General features: G+C 47.9%; 2 protein-coding genes across 2 annotated transcripts; one reads left to right on the top strand and one right to left on the bottom strand.

The window, feature by feature from the left end:
- The first annotated feature begins 11,808 nt into the window (after positions 1–11,808).
- Positions 11,809–13,944, top strand: LOC124667327 (laccase-3). The gene is made up of 3 exons (XM_047204627.1): positions 11,809–11,898; positions 12,018–12,543; positions 12,640–13,944. The coding sequence occupies exons 1-3, from the start codon at positions 11,809–11,811 to the stop codon at positions 13,716–13,718; spliced, it is 1,695 nt and encodes a 564-aa protein (XP_047060583.1). The 3' UTR covers positions 13,719–13,944.
- A 4,371-nt stretch (positions 13,945–18,315) lies between these two features.
- LOC124665590 (PRA1 family protein B2-like) lies at positions 18,316–20,801 on the bottom strand. Its single transcript, XM_047202989.1, has 2 exons — positions 20,120–20,801; positions 18,316–18,499 (listed from the first exon to the last, which is right to left on the bottom strand). Exon 1 carries the CDS (start codon positions 20,799–20,801, stop codon positions 20,136–20,138), a length of 666 nt encoding a protein of 221 aa, XP_047058945.1. The 3' UTR covers positions 18,316–18,499; positions 20,120–20,135.
- Positions 20,802–24,167: the final 3,366 nt, after the last annotated feature.

The raw sequence follows: 24,167 nt of genomic DNA, 5'->3' as shown, positions 1-24,167 counted from the left end.
AAAGCAATAAATCAAAGTAAAGGTATTGAAGCAACACAAAGGAAGATTAAGTTTCAGCGGTTGCTTTCAACTTGTAACATGTATATCTCATGGATAATTGTCAACATAGAGTAATATAACAAGTACAATATGCAAGTATGTAGGAATCAATGCACAGTTCACACAAGTGTTTGCTTCTTAAGGTGGAGAGAGATAGGTGAACTGACTCAACATAAAAGTAAAAAGAATGGTCCTTCAAAGAGGAAAGCATCGATTGCTATATTTGTGCTAGAGCTTTTATTTTGAAAACATGAAACAATTTTGTCAACGGTAGTAATAAAGCATATGAGTTATGTACATTATATCTTACAAGTTGCAAGCCTCATGCATAGTATACTAATAGTGCCCGCACCTTGTCCTAATTAGCTTGGACTACCGGATCTTTGCAATGCACATGTTTTAACCAAGTGTCACAATGGGGTACCTCCATGCCGCCTTGTACAAAGGTCTAAGGAGAAAGCTCGCATTTTGGATTTCTCGCTTTTGATTATTCTCAACTTAGACATCCATACCGGGACAACATGGACAACAGATAATGGACTCCTCTTTAATGCATAAGCATGTGGCAACAATTATTATTCTCATATGGGATTGAGGATATATGTCCAAAATCGAAACTTCCACCATGAATCATGGCTTTAGTTAGCGGCCCAAAGTTCTTCTCTAACAATATACATGCTCCAACCATAAAGGTGGTAGATCTCTCTTACTTCAGACAAGACGGACATGCATAGCAACTCACATGATATTCAACAAGGAATAGTTGATGGTGTCCCCAAAAACATGGTTATCGCACAACAAGCAACTTAATAAGAGATAAAGTGCATAAGTACATATTCAATACCACAATAGTTTTTAAGCTATTTGTCCCATGAGCTATATATTGCAAAGGTGAATGATGGAATTTTAAAGGTAGCACTCAAGCAATTTACTTTGGAATGGCGGATAAATACCATGTAGTAGGTAGGTATGGTGGACACAAATGGCATAGTGGTTGGCTCAAGTATTTTGGATGCATGAGAAGTATTCCCTCTCGATACAAGGTTTAGACTAGCAAGGTTATTTGAAACAAACACAAGGATGAACGGTACAGCAAAACTCACATAAAAGACATATGGTAAACATTATAAGACTCCATACCGTCTTCCTTGTTGTTCAAAACTCAATACTAGATGTTATCTAGACTCTAGAGAAACCAAATATGCAAACCAAATTAGCAAGCTCTAAGTATTTCTTCATTAATGGGTGCAAAGTATATGATGCAAGAGCTTAAACATGAGCACAACAATTGCCAAGTATCAAATTATCCAAGACATTTTAGAGTTACTACATGTAGCATTTTCCAATTCCAACCATATAACAATTTAACGAAGAAGAAACTTCGCCATGAATACTATGAGTAGAGCCTAAGGACATACTTGTCCATATGCTACAGCGGAGCGTGTCTCTCTCCCATAAAGTGAATGCTAGGATCCATTTTATTCAAACAAAACAAAAACAAAAACAAACCGACGCTCCAAGCAAAGTGCATAAGATGTGACGGAATAAAAATATAGTTTCGGGGGAGGAACCCGATAATGTTGTCGATGAAGAAGGGGATGCCTTGGGCATCCCCAAGCTTAGACGCTTGAGTCTTCTTATAATATGCAGGGGTGAACCACCGGGGCATCCCCAAGCTTAGAGCTTTCACTCTCCTTGATCATATTGCATCATACTCCTCTCTTGATCCTTGAAAACTTCCTCCACACCAAACTCGAAACAACTCATTAGAGGGTTAGTGCATAATAAAAATTAACATGTTCAGAGGTGACACAATCATTCTTAACACTTATGGACATTGCATAAAGCTACTGGACATTAATGGATCAAAGAAATTCATCCAACATAGCAAAAGAGGCAATGCGAAATAAAAGACAGAATCTGTCAAAACAGAACAGTCCGTAAAGATGGATTTTATTAGGCCACCAGACTTGCTCAAACGAAAATGCTCAAATTGAATGAAAGTTGCGTACATATCTGAGGATCATGCTCGTAAATTGGCTTAATTTTCTGAGCTACCTACAGGGAGATAGACCCAGATTCGTGACAGCAAAGAAATCTGGAACTGCGCAGTAATCCAAATCTAGTACTTACTTTTCTATCAAAGACTTTACTTGGCACAACAAAACATAAAACTAAGATAAGGAGAGGTTGCTACAGTAGTAAACAACTTCCTAGACTCAAATATAAAACAAAGTACTGTAGTAAAAATATGGGTTGTCTCCCATAAGCGCTTTTCTTTAACGCCTTTCAGCTAGGCGCAGAAAGTGTATCTCAAGTAACATCAAGAGACGAAGCATAAGCTTCCCTATTTGCAATGGTACTAGGGGCTTTGTCAATTTTAGGCCTATAATAATATTTCTTTGGTTTAGACACTTTAGAGGCATACATAAACTTTTGCTCCTTTCCCACATAAACTTTCTCTTTAAACTGTAAAGATGAAAATGTTGAACCCAAGGCTCCCATAGCTTTTTCCAGTTTGCCAATCCTATTAATTTGATTATCATGGTCAACACAAGTTCCTAGGACACTAATTCTTTCATCAATTCCTCCTAAGGATTTATCAAGTTTATCAGTTTTAACAAGTAACATCTCCAACTTAGTTTCAACACTAAAATTTTTCTCTATGGTTTCCAATTTTTTCATAACATCCTCAAGGGAGGTTTCAATTTTAATTTCATTAACAGGTGGTGTTCCAAATAAACTCTCAATAATGCAGCTAGCCTCTAAAGCGGGAGAACCTAAGAAGTTACCCCCCGCAAGACAATCAAGAACATATCTATTCCAGCTAGAGATACCAACATAAAAATTCCTGAGTAGGATAGTGGTGGAGTGTTTCTTAGTGCACCTATTATGGGCATCTCTAATTCTATACCAAGCATCTTTTAAACATTCTCCTCCTTGTTGCTTAAATGAACGAACTTCAACTTCAGGATTACTCATTTTAGCAGTAGTAAATAAAGCAAACTAGATAAAGTAAATGCAAGTAAACTAATTTTTTTTGTGTTTTTGATATAGCAAACAAGACAGTAAATAAAGTAAAACTAGCAACTAATTTTTTTTTGTGTTTTGATATAATGCAGCAAACAAAGTAGTAAATAAAATAAAGCAAGACAAAAACAAAGTAAAGAGATTGGGAAGTGGAGACTCCCCTTGCAGCGTGTCTTGATCTCCCCGGCAACGGCGCCAGAAAAAGATGCTAGCGTGTAGTTGACGTGGGAGTTAGAAATCTTTGTAGTGTAGCTTTTCTTCAGTTCCCCGGCAACGGCGCCAGAAAAAGAGCTTGATGGCGTGTATTTCACACGTTCGTTGGGCAACCCCAAGAGGAAGGTATGATGCGCACAGCAGCAAGTTTTCCCTCATAAAGAAACCAAGGTTTATCGAACCAGGAGGAGCCAAGAAGCACGTTGAAGGTTGATGGCGGCGGGATGTAGTGCGGCGCAACACCGGGGATTCCGGCGCCAACGTGGAACCTGCACAACACAACCAAAGTACTTTGCCCCAACGAAACAAGTGAGGTTGTCAATCTCACCGGCTTGCTCGTAACAAAGGATTAACCGTATTGTGTGGAAGATGATTGTTTGCAGAGAAAACGAGTAAAAACAAGTATTGCGAGCAGATTTGTATTTCAGTATTAAAGAATGGACCGGGGTCCACAGTTCACTAGAGGTGTCTCTCCCATAAGATAAAAGCATGTTGGGTGAACAAATTACAGTCGGGCAATTGACAAATAGAGAGGGCATAACAATGCACATACATGACATGATAAGTATAGTGAGATTTAATTGGGCATTACGACAAAGTACATAGACCGCCATCCAACTGCATCTATGCCTAAAAAGTCCACCTTCAGATTATCGTCCGAACCCCTTCCAGTATTAAGTTGCAAAGCAACAGACAATTGCATTAAGTATGGTGCGTAATGTAATCAACAACTACATCCTCGGACATAGCGCCAATGTTTTATCCCTAGTGGCAACAACACAACACAACCTTAGAACTTTCGTCACATCGTCCTGGTGTCAATGCGGGCATGAACCCACTATCGAGCATAAATACTCCCTCTTGGAGTTAAAAGCAAAAACTTGGCCGGAGCCTCTACTAGTAACGGAGAGCATGCAAGATCATAAACAACACATATGTAATAACTTGATAATTAACATGACATGGTATTCTCTATCCATCGGATCCCGACAAACACAACATAGAGTATTACGGATAGATGATCTTGATCATGTTAGGCAGCTCACAAGATCCAACAATGAAGCACAATGAGGAGAAGACAACCATCTAGCTACTGCTATGGACCCATAGTCCAGGGGTGAACTACTCACTCATCACTCCGGAGGCGACCATGGCGGTGTAGAGTCCTCCGGGAGATGAATCCCCTCTCCGGCAGGGTGCCGGAGGAGATCTCCAGAATCCCCCGAGATGGGATCGGCGGCGGCGGCGTCTCTGGAAGGTTTTCCGTATCGTGGTTTTTTGCCTCAGGGGTTTCGCGACGGAGACTTTAAGTAGGCGGAAGGGCAGAGTCGGGGGCCTGACGAGGGGCCCACACCACAGGGCGGCGCGGGCCCCCTCGGCCGCGCCGCCATGTGGTTTGGCCACCTCGTGGCCCCACTTCGTATGCTCTTCGGTCTTCCGGAAGGTTCGTGGCGAAATAGGCCCCCGGGTCTTTGTTTCGTCCAATTCCGAGAATATTTCGTTACTAGGATTTCGAAACCAAAAACGACGAGAAAACAGAACCGGCACTTCGGCATCTTGTTAATAGGTTAGTTCCAGAAAATGCACGAATATGACATAAAGTGTGCATAAAACATGTAGGTATCATCAATAATATGGCATAGAACATAAGAAATTATCGATACGTCGGAGACGTATCAACCTGCAAGGGTGCAGACGTTCCAGGACGCAGCTGGGAACTTACCGAGCTCGGCAACGAGGCCGGGGGGGCGACACCAACGATCCTCTCTTGCTTGACGAGGAGCATGGCCTCCGCTAGGCTCGGATGGAGGCCTACTTGCACGCCGTCTTTCAGCTGCATCTGCCATGCGATGTGGGCAGCGGCCTCCACGTGCTGGATGGCGGCTGCATTCCCCTCCTTCAGATTCTTGCGCCGACCGCGACGCTTCGCGGCTTCGATGCCTTTCTACTCCTTGGATAGCACCTTCTTTGCCGCCTTCGGCTTAGCTTCCCGGCCGCCGGTGGCGGCACGCTTTGATTCGGCCGGAGATGCGGCCTCCATTGGGGCTATGGTGGTGGCTATGGGAGAGTCCGACGCAGCGGATGCGAGGGTTCCCTCGGAATCTATGGTGGCTGCGGCGACGAGGACGTCCATCGCTATGGCCTGGACTATTGGCGCCGGTCTACTTTAATTTTTCGCGCTGGGAATGGCCACTGACGGGAATGTTATCGGCGTCTCTGCCACTGACGCGCGGGTCCTACGTGAGTTTTGGCGGTCACTCGGAGCGTCCACCGAGACGCAAACTCGACGCATATTTGGCCAGGTTTGCGTCGAGCCGCTGGGCCTGGTCCCAGACGCATTTTTCGTTCGCGGAGACGCAAACGGTCGCTCAGCGTCCATCTACGTCGGCCAATTCGAGATGCATTTAGAAAAGGGACGGGATTGCAGGTAATTAACACAAGAAAAGGGACATGATTTCACGAATAGAGAAAAAACATAAATGTATGGCAGAAAGGTATGCAAAACAGAGAATCAGAGAAATAGCATTTTTCTAAACTTGGATGTTTGGTTCACTGGAAATCTCATAAATATGATTAAATTAAAGCCAGACCATGTTTTAAAGTAGAATCAGGATGTTATTAATTATGCGACTAGTGTCGTCCTTCATGCATTGACATTTGAATACAAATGTCCAGATAGATTGTAAGATTCATGTGCTCGTCCTTTTAAAGAGAGATTAACGAAAAATGTATATGTTTTTTTTTTGTTTCCTCAATTTAAAACAAGCCTTTGAATTGTCCCGATTCCTGAAGGCCGAAGCCAACAAACCATCACTCTAGTCTCCAATCTGTCATTAGGAACTGAATCGCACCACCAGAAGACCGAGTTACAACAACGTCCTAATCACCGATTCCTAGTCAACTTGTCAGTGGATACCCCGGTCAATCTTAGTAATTCGACATTCGATCTTATTAATTTGTAGATCAATCGATGAACCAATGGATTCTTTCTGTTTTGAAATGCCAATGAATCGATCAATTCATTGACGTATGATTTAGTCATATTAGCAACATCTTTTTTTTTCGCTATGTAGCCCCAAATTTCTTGAGATTGTCCTTCCAAACAGATCCTACAACTAGTAAAAAGCGACAATCAAGTGGAAACTCAATCTTCAATGCAGAAAAATAAGATCAAATCATTACCAAGTACCCACTAGATAGGTTATTATAGATTTGCAACTTGATATACCAAAAGTGCATTTGCAGTTGTGGTTAGAAGACAATGAGCACGCCTTATCCAACCTGCACACTAAAATATGGTTCAGGCTATGATGCCATTTTTCTCCAACTTCCGAACCTCCTCTGCCAAAAAGAAATCAGGCACATGCAGCAGGGCCAAAAACAAATTAGACACAATCATCAAGTGGCGCTCTCACAGATGATTGCATGTCCAGCTACTCGTAGGAAATTTTTCTCCAATAGTTCAGAGCTTTAGGGGCGGATTGGAGTTGGTATTTTTGCGCAATTTTGTTGTTCCCACCTGCCATTCCTAACTCACCAGATAGATAGATACTGTGATACTTCTTTGTAGAGTGGTCGTGGAAGTCATCGGAAGCGGCCAGGTCGCCGAACCTACCTCATGGCCGGTCCACGACGACAGAAGGCAAGGCCTATGTAAAGTTGGAACCTGGAGCTTTTCTAGTGTCATTGTTCAGAGCTTAGTATTCATGTCAACTGCTGAATTAGGTGTTTCCTGAAAGAATTCAACAGAATTCCGTTTTTTTTTCTGTATATGTAAATGAATACCTAATTTGAAAGGAAATGTTGGATGTAGAAGAGTTGAGAACACATTTTACGGCAGCTGAGGTGTTGTACTCGTACAGTCTTAGCTTCCAAGTTGACTCGTTCGTTTTGCAAAAGCAAGAGATGGAACGTGGCGTGTAGAACCGGACTGAGCAATCACATACGGTGCCATTGCCGATTCGGAAGATTTGTTGGAACAAATGTTGACACCTGCAATGTAATGTTGGTTACCAAATCCACCTCTTTTTTAGTACTAAAGTCGGTACAAAATGACTCAACCCCGAGCAACCTGACGAAGTTCAGTCTATTATCTTTATGGTGGCCATCCGGCCAACCATTCATAGGACAGAAATGAATAGTAGAAAATGTCACGGTTGACTCCTAATCATTGGATTTCAACACCAAGTTGCTTTGCCCACAAGTTTCAGCAAAGTATGGTATGAAATGTAGCTCCTGCATCGTTTGAAAAAAAATGTAGCTCCTGTATTCTGCCTTGCTATAGCTTCTGACAGCGGCAGATTAACTGATCAGGAAGAAGATGGTGAACAGACTCTGCTGACCTCTGTACGTCTGAAACTAGAGATGCCTGCATGAGGGTGACCATTATCCTTCAAAAATGATTTGCTGGAATTCACTTATCTTTGTTATGACAAGATGTGTGGACCTATCAATTTCGTTGATTATGTAGGTTTAGCGTGTGTTAGAGGAGAATTCAGATCTCAAAAAAGAGAAATAATCTTTGAAATGACAACATGATGAAATATGAAAATGGGAGTGACTGATTTTGACAGACCGGATAGATTTTTGTTGCACCATTTGATTGAGACATGACAGCCAGGATCGCAACCTCAAGAAATTGCGACTCCGGTGGCTTGGTCGCTGGGATTGCCGCTTCCTCATAAACCCCGCCGACCACCACTGCCATCCAGCCCCTGACCCCAACCATAACCCCTAACTCGTTACCACACATGTGCCTCACCTATGCAAGCTTCGGCTAGACCCTCGGCTCCTGTTCGGGGCTGACAAATAGAAGGAGGAATGTTTTTGTAATAAAAACTACTGCCTAATAAAGATAGGAGGATGAATATTTTTGTAATAAAAAATTAACTAATTGAACCATAGTTGTTGGTGTCCCATCATAAATGCAACAATATACTCCCGCCATTCCAATGAATAAGATGTATCTTTTTGAAAAGTCAAGCTAAGTAAACTTTGATCAAAAGTTTAAAAACATTAATAAGAACAATATTATATAGATATATATATATGAAAATACAATTCATGATGTAACCATCAATACTTATTGTGTATTATGCATATTAATAATTTATTCTAAAAGCTTCATCAAAGTATACATAGTTTGACTTCTAAAAAAATGACTTATTCATTGGAATGGAGGCCGTATGTATAACAAAGTTAGAATCCTATTTGATTTTAGCGGCTCAAAAGACTCCGGCAGTGGAGAGGCAGCGGCCGTGTGCCATGGGCCAGGAGAAAAAAGACGTTTAGTTCCTCCTTAGAAATATCTGTCAGAATTTTGATATATCATCTAGATATATTAAAATTGTGACAAATTTTAGACAACCTTCATATGATGGAGGGAGTATTTTTCTTATGTTTTAGAAGTGTCTGTATGGTCGGTTTGATGAACAGATCTGAGGTCTTTTCGCGAAAAAAATAATTACCCATAGAGAAACATCTATTTGTCGCATCAACAGGTAGCCCCTACTCAGAGACAGTTTACTAAACCATAATGTTTCCAAAATCGACTCAGTTTTATCGATAGAGGGATTTATTACTTAAATTTTAAGCATTGCATCCAGTATCTGCATAACTAAGATGCACACAACCGTTCAATATACAAGTGCAAATACAAAAATAATGTAAAGGCTCGATACATGAAACCAGCATGAAACTATATCCAATTCTAGCGTGGTGAATGTTCAATCCTGAAATTATGTTGCCACCCATGTTGGATAATAAGCCGGTTGCTGACTTGTCGTGCCCTTCAACCGTGTAGACATCTCCGTAAAGAGGTCGCGGTTCTCCATATGCTGAAGAGAAGACCATGAACGGAGAAAAGTGGTGCACCGATAGATAACAACCCGCATAAGAGAAGATTTTTTTATCATTAAACATCTTATCATTTCTACATAGCCAAAGCGACCAAATAACGGCAAGTACTCCCACCCAACATATCCACCCCATTAAGCCAATTACCGAAAATGTTGGCAACGCTACATGGCAGGTATAAGGTAGAACTTATTTGGATAATTGACCATAAAAATCTTGCAACTGGCGTTGAAATAGTAAGGGTTTTATTATCTCGGGATGACAAAAGACACACTTATTATTTTCTTGCTAGTTGCGTTTTGTAAGATTATCTTTAGTGAGAATAACACCTCGACGAAGATACCACGCGGAAACGTTAGTCTTCAACGGTATCTCCATCTTCCAAATCATCTTATTATTTACTACTTGTCCGCCCCTTGCGTCAAATGAACAAAACCTAATCTCTGTAGCAAAAAATTTCGAAAACGATTCATATGAAGTGAGTATAGCTAAATGAGTTCTGGAAACTAGTGCCGGAGATGTACTCATTAGGGATGTATCTGACATGATGCAGGAGGAGCCGTGTGCTATTGCAACCTAATCTCTCTCTCTTTTTGAGAATTTGACGGAATTTAATAAAACTTAGGAAATTTTCGAAAAATCGTTATCTTCAAAGTGACCATAGGCCAACCATTCATAGGACAGAAATGAATAGTAGAAAATGTGACGGTTGACTCCTGATTACTGAATTTCAACAACAAGTTGCCTTGCTCACAAGTTTTAGCAAAGTATGGTCTGAAATGTAGCTCTTATATCCTGCCTTGATATAGCTTCTGACAGCGGCAGGTTAACTGATCAGGAAAAAGATGGTGAACAAACTCTGCTGACCTCTGTACGTTTGAAACTAGAGATGCCCGTAAGAGGATGACCATGATCCTTCGAAAGTGGTTTGCTCTGTTCTTTCGGCTTTCACTTATCTTGTTTTGACTTCCATTATATGTGCGGTCATATTGATTTCGTAGGTTAAGCGTGTTCCTAACAGTCCCTCTAATACAAATGACGCATGTACAACTCAGAAGCTTAGCACGGGCGCCAGGCTTTATTTCCCGGTAGTTACAGTTGAATCCCACCCGATCCTAGGAAATTCGCTTGCGTCGATGCAGTGAGGAGCCGGGCGCTCCGCGATTTTTTCCTGCTCAAAACGGCCTTGCCCAGCTGCGGAGGATATTCCCACACGGAAAACAAATCGCGTTTAGCGTCTCAGTTAGCGCTTTGAGTTGGAGAAGCAGACTCTTGTGTTTATATTTTAGATAAAATCAATTTTTTTTGCTGCTAAACGCCTACGCAAGTCTTGCATTGTACATGCCCTTAGGGCAAATACAACACGGGCGCTAAGCTAGGGGCACTAGGAAAATAATCCCTGTTCTTTCGACTGTTACAACAAAGTTTCTGGTCCTGTACAGTCGTTTATTGAGCGTCGATGCAAAAGAATGAGTCCGGCGCTTAAAAAGCAAGTACAAAATAAGGCTCCTAGCGCCAGGCGCTTGGGCTGTCTGGGATTTCAACTGTTTAAGCGCCTCTCCAAGCGCTCTGGAATGTACATACCCTTAGAGGAAAGAATTTAGATCTCAAAATATAAGAAAAAGTTATTTAAAATGACAACATGATGGAATAGGAAAACCCGGAGTAACTGATTTCGATAGACGAACAGTCAGATTTTTCAGGACGACCAGGATCGCAACCTCAACAAATAATTGTGACTCCCGTGGCTTAGCTGCCGGCTCTAGCGCTTCCTCATAAACCCTGATGAGTTTGGATCCTAAGTTACTACGTACTAAAGTTACTTGCACTATGTCTAGTCTTAGAGATGTATCTGAGTTGACGCAGTAGGAGCGTGCATCATATTTCTCTTTTTAAATTTGACAAAATTAATAACATGGGAAATTTCAGAAAAAACATAATTTTTGTAGAGAATTTGATTTTGCACCGGATGACTGCTCAATTTGCAGTCTTGCACGATATGGTGAAAATTTATTAGTTTACAAGAACACAAATATGATGAAAACTTTCATAAAGATACAAGTATTAGGAATATTATGACAAGAATTTTACAAGGAGTGTCAGTTAGTTAAAGTTTCCCAATTCATTCAGTAGCCTATTTGCAGACCGTTACATGGACGATGATGTTCCGATACTCTACGCAAATTAAGCAATTAGTATAACGGAACGATTTGTGACATCAAAGTACGGTGATAAACACTTCCCACCTGTACCCAGAGGCTTGTCATTCTCGTAGTAGCTTGCCCTGTGAAACTACTACATGCGCCAACCATGGCAGGCCAGTGGGTGCACCAAACCATCTGCAGGGTTGAATTAGCACGGGGACTCGATTCGAAGCAGGTCACTCTGATGCATGCAGAAAGGTTAATAGTGCAGAAAATCACAACCTAATCGACCAACCCGCAGGCCGGACGTCAGGAACATGACAAGCAGAGTTTGAAGTTTGAACCCTGTTCTATCGAACGCTATATATACCGTGCCCTGAACCTGGAAGTCTCATCGCCAACTCGGAAGCATTCAGAGTTAACAAAGCCTTCTCCTAGCTACTACCCCTCGATCACTCGGTGAGCAGAGAGCGCCGACCGTCCACGAGGGCTACCAGGCGATCGACGGTAGCTCGAGACGATCGGCATGGCGTCCTCCGGGATACGACTCTTTCTCCTCAGCCTCCTCGGGTTCGCCTTGCTCGCCGGCGCCGAAGTGCACGAGCACGAGTTCATCGTAAGTGGCCCTCTGCCCCTCTACACCTCCCTCCTAGCAGCGGATTCATGGCGTCGCATGATGCTCCGTGTACAGAGGCTGACCATTTTTGGGCGTGGCAATCTGGCCGACTAATGCAGGTCCAAGAGACGCCGGTGAAGAGGCTGTGCAACGAGCACAACATCATCACGGTGAACGGGCAGTTCCCGGGGCCGACGCTGGAGGTCCGGGAGGGCGACACCCTGGTGATCACCGTCGTCAACCACGCGCAGTACAACGTCACCATCCACTGGCACGGCATCCGGCAGTTCAGGACGGGGTGGGCGGACGGGCCGGAGTTCGTGACGCAGTGCCCCATCAAGCCCGGCGGCAGCTACAAGTACAAGTTCACCATCGAGGGGCAGGAGGGCACGCTGTGGTGGCACGCGCACAGCTCCTGGCTCCGCGCCACCGTCTACGGCGCGCTCGTCATCCGCCCCAGGGAGGGCAAGGACTACCCATTCGAGAAGCCGTCCCGGGAGGTGCCCCTCCTGCTCGGCGAGTGGTGGAACGCCAACCCGATCGACGTCATCAGGGAGGCGCAGAGGACCGGCGGCGGGCCCAACGTCTCCGACGCCTTCACCATCAACGGCCAGCCCGGCGACCTCTACAACTGCTCCCGCCAAGGTACGAGTTAGTCTCGTGGTCGATCGATGCCATTCCGCTTGACGCCGACACGCGCCAGCAATCGCCATTAACGTACGATGCGCGTTCTGCATGCAGACACCACCGCCATCTCGGTGAAGCCCGGGGAAACGGCGCTGCTGCGGTTCATCAACTCTGCGCTCAACCACGAGCTCTTCGTCTCCATCGCCGGCCACAAGATGACGGTGGTCGGCGTGGACGCGTCCTACACCAAGCCCTTCGCCACCTCGGTGCTCATGATCGCGCCGGGCCAGACCACCGACGTGCTCGTCACCATGGACCAGCCGCCCACGCGGTACTACGTCGCCGCGCGCGCCTACATCAGCGCGCAGGGCGTGGCGTTCGACAACACCACCACCACGGCCGTCATCGAGTACGACTGCGGCTGTGACACCGACTTCGGCCCCTCCATCCCGCCGGCATTCCCCACCCTCCCGGCGTTCAACGACACCGGCGCCGCCACGGCCTTCGCCGCGGGCATCAAGAGCCCCAAGAAGGTCGAGATCCCCAGCCCCGTCGACGAGAACCTCTTCTTCACCGTCGGACTCGGCCTGTTCGACTGCAAGCCGGGGCAGCAGTGCGGCGGGCCTAACAACACACGCTTCACGGCCAGCATGAACAACGTGTCCTTCGTCTTCCCCAAGACCGACTCCCTCCTCCACGCGCACTACTACGACATCCCCGGCGTCTTCACCACCGACTTCCCGGCCTACCCGCCGGTGCAGTTCGACTACACGGGGAACGTCAGCCGCAGCCTGTGGCAGCCCATCCCGGCGACGAAGCTGTACAAGCTCAGGTTCGGCTCCGTGGTGCAGATCGTCCTGCAGGACACCAGCATCGTCACGCCGGAGAACCACCCTATCCACATCCATGGCTACGATTTCCTCATACTCGCCGAGGGCTTTGGCAACTACGACGCCGAGAAGGACGCCCAGAAGTTCAACCTCGAAAACCCGCCGCAGCGGAACACCGTCGCCGTGCCGGTTAACGGCTGGGCGGTCATCCGGTTCCGCGCCGATAACCCTGGGGTGTGGCTCATGCATTGCCATCTCGACGTGCACATAACATGGGGCCTGGCAATGGCGTTCCTGGTGGAGGATGGGTACGGCGAGCTGGAGTCGCTGGAGGCGCCTCCAGTTGATCTTCCAATGTGTTAATGAGTAAACGACCAGCAGAGATACAGCACTACCAATATTGAAGGCTGCTCATGTTCTATTCTTATTCTTAGTAGCTGCCTTTTGGGGTATTTGTGATCTTCTTGTTTTTTGAAGATTTGTTTTACATTTCTAGGGGGTTTGATTTTGCATCATGGTTTGTAACAGTCCCCTGTAAATCTGTGTAATTTTCAGTGATTCATCAGCTTATTATTTGAAGTGAACTTTTATTTAATAGCAAGTGTAGTCCAAGCAATAACTGCATTTTTTTCCTTTCTGCAAACTAGGCAACTTCTGCAGATGTGCAACAAAAAAATAACGTACGTGTCTCAATGAAACAAAATCCAAATATCAATAGTTAGTCACCATTCACATGCGGGAATTACAAACTAAGCAGAATTCAGTCAAGAGCAGTGAGACACAGATTCGAAGGTTAATTTGGGAGTAGAGCAACTGCATCAAATTCCTTGTTCCCTTAGCTCAAAATATCGCCGTCTCCCAGAACATCGACAAGAGACCATACAATATGATCTGACTATTTTTCAACATCGAACACACAAGCCCACTGATTCTCAAGGACAGATCCAATCGGAACGAACTCATGCCAAGGACTGAACACCATCAATGCTGTCAAATGTCACAACAGAAGGACCAAGAAATTTTGATGCATCACTTTCAGGTTTGAATTGTGACAAGCAAGTCACGTTAGGGAATGGTAATGATCAGACTATAGAGAGGACTATTTGCAAACTACCTATTCTTACGAACTACAAAAGAATGGCCAAACTACTGGATAATGTTAAGTTTTACCTTACTTCTTCAATGCAGAATAGGATAAACAAGAGTTTTAAAAACAACAAAGCATTTTCTACATATAGGCAACAAACCGACGCAATGAATACTCCATGATTCGACACAATATAAGTAGTGGTAATGAAGAAACGGTATAAGATAAAGCTTCGTGCCGGAATCTCAGTTTTCAGCAGACAATTTAGAGCATCTCCGGTCGCGTCCCCCAAACGACACCGGATTGAGCGTTTGGGGGGCGTGCTTTGTTCGTGCCGCGTAGTCGCTCCCCAGTCGCGTCCCCCAAACAAAATCCCCAAATAAATATTAGTACACGAAAAATAAAAGTTTTCATTCAAATTTGATTATATATTACAAAGTTTGAATGAAAATGGCTACATTTCATCTAAACCCTAGCCTACTGACCGCCCGGCGGTGCGTTCGACGGCCCTGCCCCGTCGTCGCCTTCCCTCTGCCATCCCTCTGCCACAGCTCCTGCTGCGCGCGCCGCCTCTCCATGCGTAAGGCGGTGGCCGGACGCCGCTGCTCCAGCAGCGCGTCGTCGCCTACCCTCCCCTGTTGCGCCGTCTGGTGGGAGAGCTCGACGGCGCGGTGAATTTGCACCTCTCCGCGGGCACGGGCGGCGTCCTGGAGCTTCTTCTCCGACTCGAAGGACTCGACGAGCGCGTTGCTGATCGGCCGTCTCGTCCGGGTGCGGCCCGTCGTCGTCGGACCACTCGAAGTCGTTGTCCTCCTACTATGTCTCCTCCTCCTCCGCCTCGGTCTCCGTCTCCTCCTCCCCCGCCTCGGCCTCCGTCTCCTCCCCCTCCTCCTCCATTCGCGCCTCCGGGCGCGCCGCCAATGTGTCGGCCTCCGCCACCAATGCATCCGCCCGCCTCCCCCAGGCCGCCTCCGTTGCCGCCAGCGCCGCCTCCCGCTGCTCACGCTCCTCCGCCGCCAGCTGCAGCGACCGCTCCATCGACTCCCACCGCCGGCGCTCGATCGCCTCTCGCCGTTCGCGGTACTGCGCCTTCCGCTCCTCGTGCTGGCGACGGCGATCATCATCCCACCGCTCGCCAATCTCCTCCGTCCGGCGCCGCCGTGCCTCTTCTGCCGCGGAGGCGTCGAACGCCGCAATGGTGTCCGCCAGCGCCTCCTCCTGCCACGCTGCTGCCGCCACGCTCTCGTCAGTTGCGGGGTCCGGGGCGTAGAACGCCGCTTCTGCCGCCGCATGCGCCGCCTCACGCTGCTGGCGGGCCTACTACTCGAGTGCCTCCCGCCGCAGCTGACGATGTCCACGCCAAAGCTCCACCCTCGCCGCCACCACTCTTCCCGGGCGGCGACGTCGATGTCGAACTGCGGATCCGGTGGTGGAGGTGGTGGTGGAGGAGACGACGGTGGAGGGAACTGGCCATCGCCGGGGCGGTTCATCATTGCGCACTGGTGGTGGAGGAGACGGCGGTGGAGCGACGAGGGCTGTGCTTGGGCGGAGAAAGGGTTGCCGGCGGTTGTGGTGGCTGCCATTGAGCCGGGAGGGCCTTTTATAGACGCCGGCGTCGGGAAGAGGCGGGAAGAAAGCGCGGGAACATGCGGTGGCATGCGAACGCCGGCGACACGTGGAGGCTGCGCAGCACCGACGAGACGTCTCGTCTGCCCCTCCGTCGCCATTAAGGCCCTCCGTCGCCATTAAGGCAAAGATGTCGTCGTGTATCACTGCGCGTGAATAACTTCCTTTGCGAGGTAGGCAACGGTTAGGTTAAAATTCAATGTGCCGCTAACGGGTCAGCCCCGCGTCGACTTCGCCTCGCTTTTCGTTGTGTCCGGCGTGCCCGGAGCGTCCCCTGTGGGGCGAGGATAGGCTCGGGGCACCGGACACCGTATCGGGCCGCGCCGGACAAAAAAGCGACTTTGGGGGACACTGCTGGAAACGTGACTGGAGATGCTCCTAGATCAGCCAACCACCACAGCAATCGGTTTCAGCAATCAGAATCAACTGTGCTGAAGAAAGCTCAACAAGCTACATCCACTAACCTTCAAACATCTAAGAGCATCTCCAGTCGCGTCCCCCAAACCGTCCCCTAAAGCGATTTGGGGCGCGCCGGACAAAAAAAGCGTTCCAGCAGCGTCCCCCAAAGCCCATTTTTGTTCGGCGCGGCCCGATACGGTGTCCGGCGCCCCGAGCCCGTCCCCGTCCCACAGGGGACGCTCCGGGGACGCCGGACACAACGAAACGCGAGGCCAGCCGACGCGGGCCCGACGCGTCGGCGGCACGGAAGGCTAAAACCCCGTCGCCTACCTTTGGTCAAGCGACGTTAATGGCGTCCCTGTTTTCCCCGGGCGACGCAGGGACGCGTCTCGTCGTGCATGGCCGCGTGGCCGTCCGCGCCGGAGTTATTGCGTGCAACCACCCGCCGCCGCCGCTGTTTTAAGACGCCCTCCGGTTATCGCCGCTCATCATAATCCTTCTCGTCGCCGCCGCCTCCCGCTTCCCGGATCCTCTCCTCGCCGCTCAAAAATGTCGAGCTCGTCCTCCCGCAAGATCGCCGCGGCGAGCGGCCCGGCCGCGGCGGCCTCACCGTGGCGGAGGCGTGGGCGGCCGTACCACGCCGGTATCCGGTCCCGCCGGACATGCGGCCGCCAGCGGCGGCGGGCGGAAGATGGCCGTGAACGGCATTGGCATCCCGCCGCCGGCCGAAGCCGGACACGCGGCAATGGCGGGACGCCATCAAGGCCCGTCGGGCTCAACTCACCGCCGAGGAGCGGGCGGATCCGACATGGGCGGCCAAGGACAACGACGGCGGTGGGTCACGTACTTCAAGGCCAAGTACGACGTCGAGATGCACGGCACCACCGGCCTCATCGGCGGGCCCAACGGCTGGAACGAGGAAGGCCGCGCCTCGTGCCGGGCGTTCCGGGCGCACCCTCGAGAACGTCATCCGCGGCCTCCGCAACGGCGCTCCAAGGCCGGAGATGCCGTCGTCGCCGCCGCCGTCTCCTCAATGGCAGCCGAGGAGGACGACGTACTCGTCCTCCTCGCACTCTTCTTCCTCGGGGCCGGCGCGATCGACGCCGTCCTCGTCGTACCGGTCGGCGCCGTACACCGTTCCCAAACGGGAGGTCAAGGAGGAGCCGGCGACGCCCGTCAACACGAGGCGTGGCGGTAGCGGCGGCGGGCGGCGGCAAGGGAGGCGCGGCGGCGCCTCGCTCATCCCGAGCCGGAGGTGAAGGAGGAGCGGGAGGAAGCGTCGCGGGCGGCGCCGGCTGGCGGAGTACGAGCGGCGCCAGCGGCTCATCGCCGGCGGCCGGCGACCCCGAGGACCGCCCGAGGCCGCGGGCGGCGTTCCCGGCGTCCATGGACGACAAGGACGCCTGGAGGGGCAACTCGGACGCGGCGATCGCCATGTCCATCCGCGACTCCGGCAAGCCGGCCGGTGGACCTCACCGACGACGGCGAGGCGAGACCAAGCGGCTTGGTGAAGGACGAGCCGTGGACGAGCCCGTCGACGAGCGCGTCAGCGGGAGGTCGTCACCGACGAGATGTACAACTTCCGGTAGTACTACGACGCCTCCGGCCGCCGCAAGTGGTTCTAGATTAGGTTTAGTTTTAAAGTTAGTCAAATTTCGTTCGAATCTATGTAAGTTTGGACGAATCTAATCGAATCTAGTCAAGTTTAAAATTTGCGAAATTTTGTTTGGGGGACGCGGCGGGGAGCGACGTCCCCCAAACGCGGCACGAACGAAACACGTCCCCCAAACGCTCAATCCGGCGCGGTTTGGGGGACGGTTTGGGGGACGCGACTGGAGATGCTCTAAAGCCTCGCCATGGGTGGCTTACACAGGCAAGAACCTTGAAACCACCTTCATAGTTGGACATAGCAAACCAAAATGATTTACCTGTTGTACCCAGCACTCTAACATCCACTATCTCAGAGCTGCAGGAGTCTAGCTTTACATAATTCACATGTTGTGCCTAGCCCTCTAGCATCTGCAATCTCAACCTGCACAAGTATGCCTAAAAATTAACATACACTACCACCTCAAGCTGCAAGAGTTGTGCCTAACAATTAGCATACAGTACCTACCAGGCCAGGACTAACATCCACTATCTCAAACTGCAAGAGTTGTTCCTACCACTCTAACATCCACTATCTCAAGCTGCCATAGTTGTACCTAGCACTAACATCCACCATCTCAGGATGAAAAGTTGTACATCAGTACATCACTCATCATTCACCAGTCACCACAACACATACAATCGAATGAAACAGCAAACATTCCACCACAACCCCAAAATTCAGGTATGAATGAGAGTTTGAACAAGTTGATACAAAACTGCAAGACTACACTGACAAAGTGACAATGATGGAAAAAAACCATAAAACCTGTCATGATATTCAATTGTATCAAATTTTGATGCATCACGTTCAGAATTGAACTGTGATGAGGATGTCACGTTAGGGAATGGTAATGATCAGACTAGAGAGAAGACTATTCGGAAACTACATTTTCCTACGAACTGCAAAAGAATGGCCAAACTTCTGGATATTTGTTCAATTAAGGATAAGACCAACAAGAGTTTGAGAACAACAAACCATTTTCTACAGATAGGCAAACTATCCGATGCAATGATTACTCCATGATTCAACACAATATAAGTGGCGCCGGAAAAGAAGACACAATCCTAAGATAAACTTCATGCCCTTATCTCAGTTCTCAGCAGAAATTTTAGATCAGTTCAAACCACCACGTCAAATTGGTTTCAGCCATCAGAATCAACTGTGCTGAAGAAAGCTACAGAAAGCTACGTCCACTAACTTTAAACAGGCAAGAACAATGAAACCACCTTCATAGTTGTAGATATCACCCCAACATAATTAACATGTTGTACCCAGCACTCCAACATCCACTATCTCAAGCTGCAAGAGTTTAGCCTTAAATACTTCGCATGCATTTTCACGAAAAAATACTTCAAGTTGTACAAAGCCCTCTAGCATCTACAATCTCAACCTGCAAGAGTTGTGACTAACAATTAACATACACTACCTCAAGCTGCAAGAAGTGTACCTACCAGGCCAGCACACTAACATCCACTATGTCAAGCTGCAGGAGTTGTACCTAACACTCTAACATCCACTATTTCAAGCTACAAGAGTTGAACCTAGCACTCTAGCATCCACTATCTCAACTTGAAAAGTTGAACAACACAGCGCATACAATTGAATGAAGGACAGCAAACATTCCAGCACAACCTCGAAATTCAGGTATGACAACGGGTTTGAACAAGTATATATATTAAAAGGTTGCAAACGGCACCGACAGTGATGGGAAAACCATAAAACCTGTCATGATATTCAATTGTCTCAAAGGTCACAGTGATCAATTTGATAATGCTCTCCAATCATCACATGAGGTATCTAAGAGAGTACAGCGCTTGCAGAGATATTCGCAGAACTGGAGGTACATATATTAAAACCAAAATCAGATATGCATATCCACACCTAGTCGAAATTATGTACCAGCCGGGTAGCGAGAAGCGATCAGCTACAGTCACTGAACCAGATCTATACGAATTCAGACTTCAAATGAACTCTTCAGTCCAGGAAAGAAGGAAACCCTACCAGATCTTGCGCAGCCTCAAACCCCAGATCCGGGCGACGCGAGGAAGGAGAGCAGCCTGTTGGTGGTGTTGCCACCGGAGGCGTTGCTGGAGTCGTCAAGGAAGAGGTCCTCGGGCATGCGGAAGGCGCCGTGCACCGCCACGAGCGCGCCGCCGACGAGCAGGCCGGAGATGATGAGCGAGGCGACGGAGGTGAGGAAGAAGGCGAGCAGGGAGGAGACGACGAGGCCGAGCAGCGTCTCGCGGTCGGTGAAGGTGCGGCCGAAGAGCACGACGGGCTGGTCGGGGGCGCGGAAGACGTAGAGGAAGCACCAGGCGCCGAGGATGGCGAGGAGGACGAGGAGGGAGAAGGGGTGCGCCAGGAGCGACGCCGCGAGGGAGACGGCCACCACGGCGGCGTAGTTGACGCGGAAGTAGCCGAGGTTGCGGCGCAGGCGCGAGGTGGCCTCGGAGAGGGAGTCCGGGCGCGAGATGGCCGAGCGGTCGACCAGCTCCGCCCAGGGGCGGCGGTCCTCGAGCGAGCGGCGCGCCGTGTCGGACACCCTGCTGAGGAAGAGGCGGAAGGCCGGCGTGGCGAGCGCCGCGTCGGAGAAGCCGCTGCCGGAGGACGGGGCCGAGCCTCCGCTGCCGGAGGAGGGGTTGGTCACCGGGAGCAACGGCTGCGGCGTCGGTGCGGAGGCCATGGCGTCTGCTGCGGGGAGGAAGAGATTCGGGATTGATTGATTGATTAGCACGTTGGGTTGGGCGAGCAGTTTTATGCTTGTGGGGATTGGTGGTTCTGCGCCCGTCTCCACCTCACAGTGGGTACTGGACTAACACGGGACCCACGCGTCATTGACGTTCTAGTCTAGCAAGGCATGAGCACCTGATGATCAGAAGGCCGGCGCAGTACATGGGAGAAGGTTCAAAATAAACCCTGAACTCATGCAAAAGCTAAAACGGACCTCCAACTCGAAATTCTCGAAATCGGCACTCGAAACTCTCAACTCTGTGAACCTTACTGCCTTGTTTAATGTTTGGTACTAGTATTTTAGTGGAGATTAGAGAGGATAATATTCTAAAGTATTGGGTGAATTCTACTGTCATCGAATCCCCACAAAATTTTATCCACAATCCACTAGGTAGAGGTAGAATATTGGAGGTTGAAAAAATTACACTAAAATTTAAAGAAAAATGGGGATTAATGGGGATTAAACTCGCTCATACTCTAGCACCAAATATGCATTAGAACTCGTTTGGAAGCCAGGCTTTCATTTCGTTTGTAGCATTTTGAAATGAATACATGTATTCATTTCATTTACATTGTAATTTCAGAAATGGACACTTGTTTGGTTGCCACAGGAATTGCAAATGACAGCAGAATTCACTATTGAATTTGTAAATGGCTTCCATAGAGAAACGCAAATGAGAGGTCTCAACTTGGAATTGTGTTTACCCATGGTGTCATTTTGCTGGATTTCCTAAATGAAATGACGGCCCAATTCTGTGGCAACCAAACAGCTCACCTATGGAATTCCAAAATGAATTCCAGGATTCCAGACCCAAATGATGGATACCAAACGACTCCTTAGAGATAAGTGCGGATTTAATGTTTGGAGCGGATTATCCCCGCTAATCCACACTAAAACTCTAGTACCAAACAAGCCCTACAGGGGCCGGATAATCCCCCCTCCCCGGATATTCGTACTCCAATTGATCCGAATTATCCGATCCTCTAAAAAATTCAGGGAACAAAAATATCTGAGCCATCTTTGTTGAATATTTGAAAATCATGTATGTGAAACAACATGATCAGTGCCATGGCACATATAGAATACAAATTTGCCAAAAAGATGTGGAAAACAAAGAATATTCGGCCTCCACCACCCCACCTGAGCCTCGAGTTTTGAGTGAAAAGACTTGTGTGCTAGATATAAGTGTTTCTAGATGAGGATAGGCTTGAGTTTAGAGAGCTCAAACTTTAGATGGTGCATGATCACTCACATTTACAATAACATGAGTGATTTCTCATAAGAACACATAAATGGCAAATAAAGCTCAATTAAGTCCAAATAACTTCAACTCTTCACAAAGAAGAGGACGGTGGCCTTGGTAATTGATAACTGACAAGGTATTAACTTGTCAATGCCTATAAGTTGTAGACTAGGATTTCGCGGAAAGTAGATGGCAAGTAGATCTCGAAGGTTTCCGTCGAAAAGGTGCTCGACTATGAAAAAACTAGGGTGTGTGTTGATAATGATTAGATCCTTTTTTTCTTCCTCGACTCCCCTTTATATAGGAGGTGGAGCCGAGGTTTTCGTATCGTGCAAGTTACAAAGTTCGGGAGACTTATTCGAGTCTTTCCCGTATTGATTCAAGCCTCTTATTCCTAATCTATCTCTACTTCCCATATCGATGCTTATTGGGCTTCCAAGCTTCATAATCTTCGGGTCGTGGGCCTTCGATTATCCCGGGTACCTTATTCGGCAAACCCATCTGGGATGCCTATGTCAGTAGCTCCCGAGATTTTGCTTGAATCGTAGAGCCGAGTGAAATCTCCATTGTAGAAACAATCCATAAGTTCTATGAATATTTATAATATTTTGCTCGAAGTATTTATATCTTGTACAGGGATAACAGTAGATGGGGCTGGTTCATCTGACGGATCGAGTACCGATTAATCGCTCTTGTGGCAATCCCGCAAAAACCTACTTCAAGGTCAAGTCCCTAGACTCGACCTTGAGATACTCGGATTAATTCTACATGCGCCGCTTAAGGTCTTACCATATGCCGAATTCCGAGTTGAATTTTATCGAGTACCTAACGCGTCCGCTAGGATTTTTCTTCGCGTCCGGTGACACGGATAAAATAGTAGAGCGCATTAGGGTGCGATCTCACGCCGCACGAGACGGATCCCGGGGACTTACCTTCGTAAAATATTACGGCATTCGAGAGATTTTATCGTGGCGGACGCGCTCCGAGAATATATTGTTGAGTGCCGTCGACTTCGCTGCAATGGTATATTTATTCGAGTCATATGATGACATAGTATCTTGACCTACCGATGGGAGTACATAAAGAGTTATGTATAACTCGAAAATGTACGATGATACTTCTTTCTCATATTTCATCGGGTGCGCGACCAGCGCTCCCGATGGGAGTAGCCCCCGAGGCTACGGCCAAGTGCTTGTACTTGGTTGTTGGCTCAACTTCTATTGTCTTATCGCTATTTTGTTGACCTTCCTTTCTTCTTCTCTTTTTTTACTTGTTGCTCCCTCTCTTTTTATCAGGTGCGCGACCAGCGCTCCCGATGAGAGTAGCCCCCGAGGCTACAGCCAAGTGTTTGCACTTGGTTGTAGGCTCAGTCTTTGCTATTTTTCACCAACTCTATCTTTTTCTTTGTCACCTTGTCCTCTTATCAGAAGTATGAACAATACTTCTGATAAGAGTAACCCCGAGCATATGAACAAATGCTTGTATTTGAACATAGGCTCCCGAAGTTTCTTTGTTGGAACACTCGAGATTTTCCTGTCGCCATATTTGATAGAAGCACTCAAAGTTTTCTTTGGAATGACATCACTGCGACGATAGCCGCGATTGCCTCCTTGGGAAACCACGGCTCTTGTCACTTCACCGAAACACGGGTCCAAAATTCTGCACCATCGACACGTTGCGCAAGTGGGGGGCACACGTCCTCCGTAATTTCCGGCACGCGCGCGATAACTCCAACCGGTTATTTTGGGGTGATAAGACCAGTTTACCCCTTGAAACACGTGTAAGGCTAAAAAAAACTTCATCTTTTCATCCAACGGCGCGGCGGATCAGCTTCCTCCTATAAAGTTACCTCATCATCCTCATTCTCCATCAAACCAAACTTACCGGTTTAACATACCGAATGTAACGAGGTTCAAACATGCCAAACCTAGCAATCTAAGCAGTTTCACGCACCAAAAGGACAAGAGTGTATTACATCCTACCACCCGGCATACCGGGGGATTTCACAAATTGTTTATGGTGAGACAGGACTCAAGTTTTTCATTGATAAAGTGGAGATGAGTGATACGTCCAAA

This window comes from Lolium rigidum, chromosome 6, assembly GCF_022539505.1.
Source record: "Lolium rigidum isolate FL_2022 chromosome 6, APGP_CSIRO_Lrig_0.1, whole genome shotgun sequence".
Classification (NCBI taxonomy): domain Eukaryota; kingdom Viridiplantae; phylum Streptophyta; class Magnoliopsida; order Poales; family Poaceae; genus Lolium; species Lolium rigidum.
This window is presented reverse-complemented; position numbering and strand designations above follow the sequence as displayed.

Excerpts from the sequence above, each read along its gene's own strand:
- LOC124667327 (XM_047204627.1), top strand. The coding sequence starts at position 11,809 with ATGGCGTCCTCCGGGATACGACTCTTTCTCCTCAGCCTCCTCGGGTTC. Across the intron at positions 11,899-12,017 it reads TGCACGAGCACGAGTTCATC|GTCCAAGAGACGCCGGTGAA; the intron begins GTAAGTGGCCCT and ends CGACTAATGCAG. Across the intron at positions 12,544-12,639 it reads CTACAACTGCTCCCGCCAAG|ACACCACCGCCATCTCGGTG; the intron begins GTACGAGTTAGT and ends TTCTGCATGCAG.
- LOC124665590 (XM_047202989.1), bottom strand. The coding sequence starts at position 20,801 with ATGGCCTCCGCACCGACGCCGCAGCCGTTGCTCCCGGTGACCAACCCC.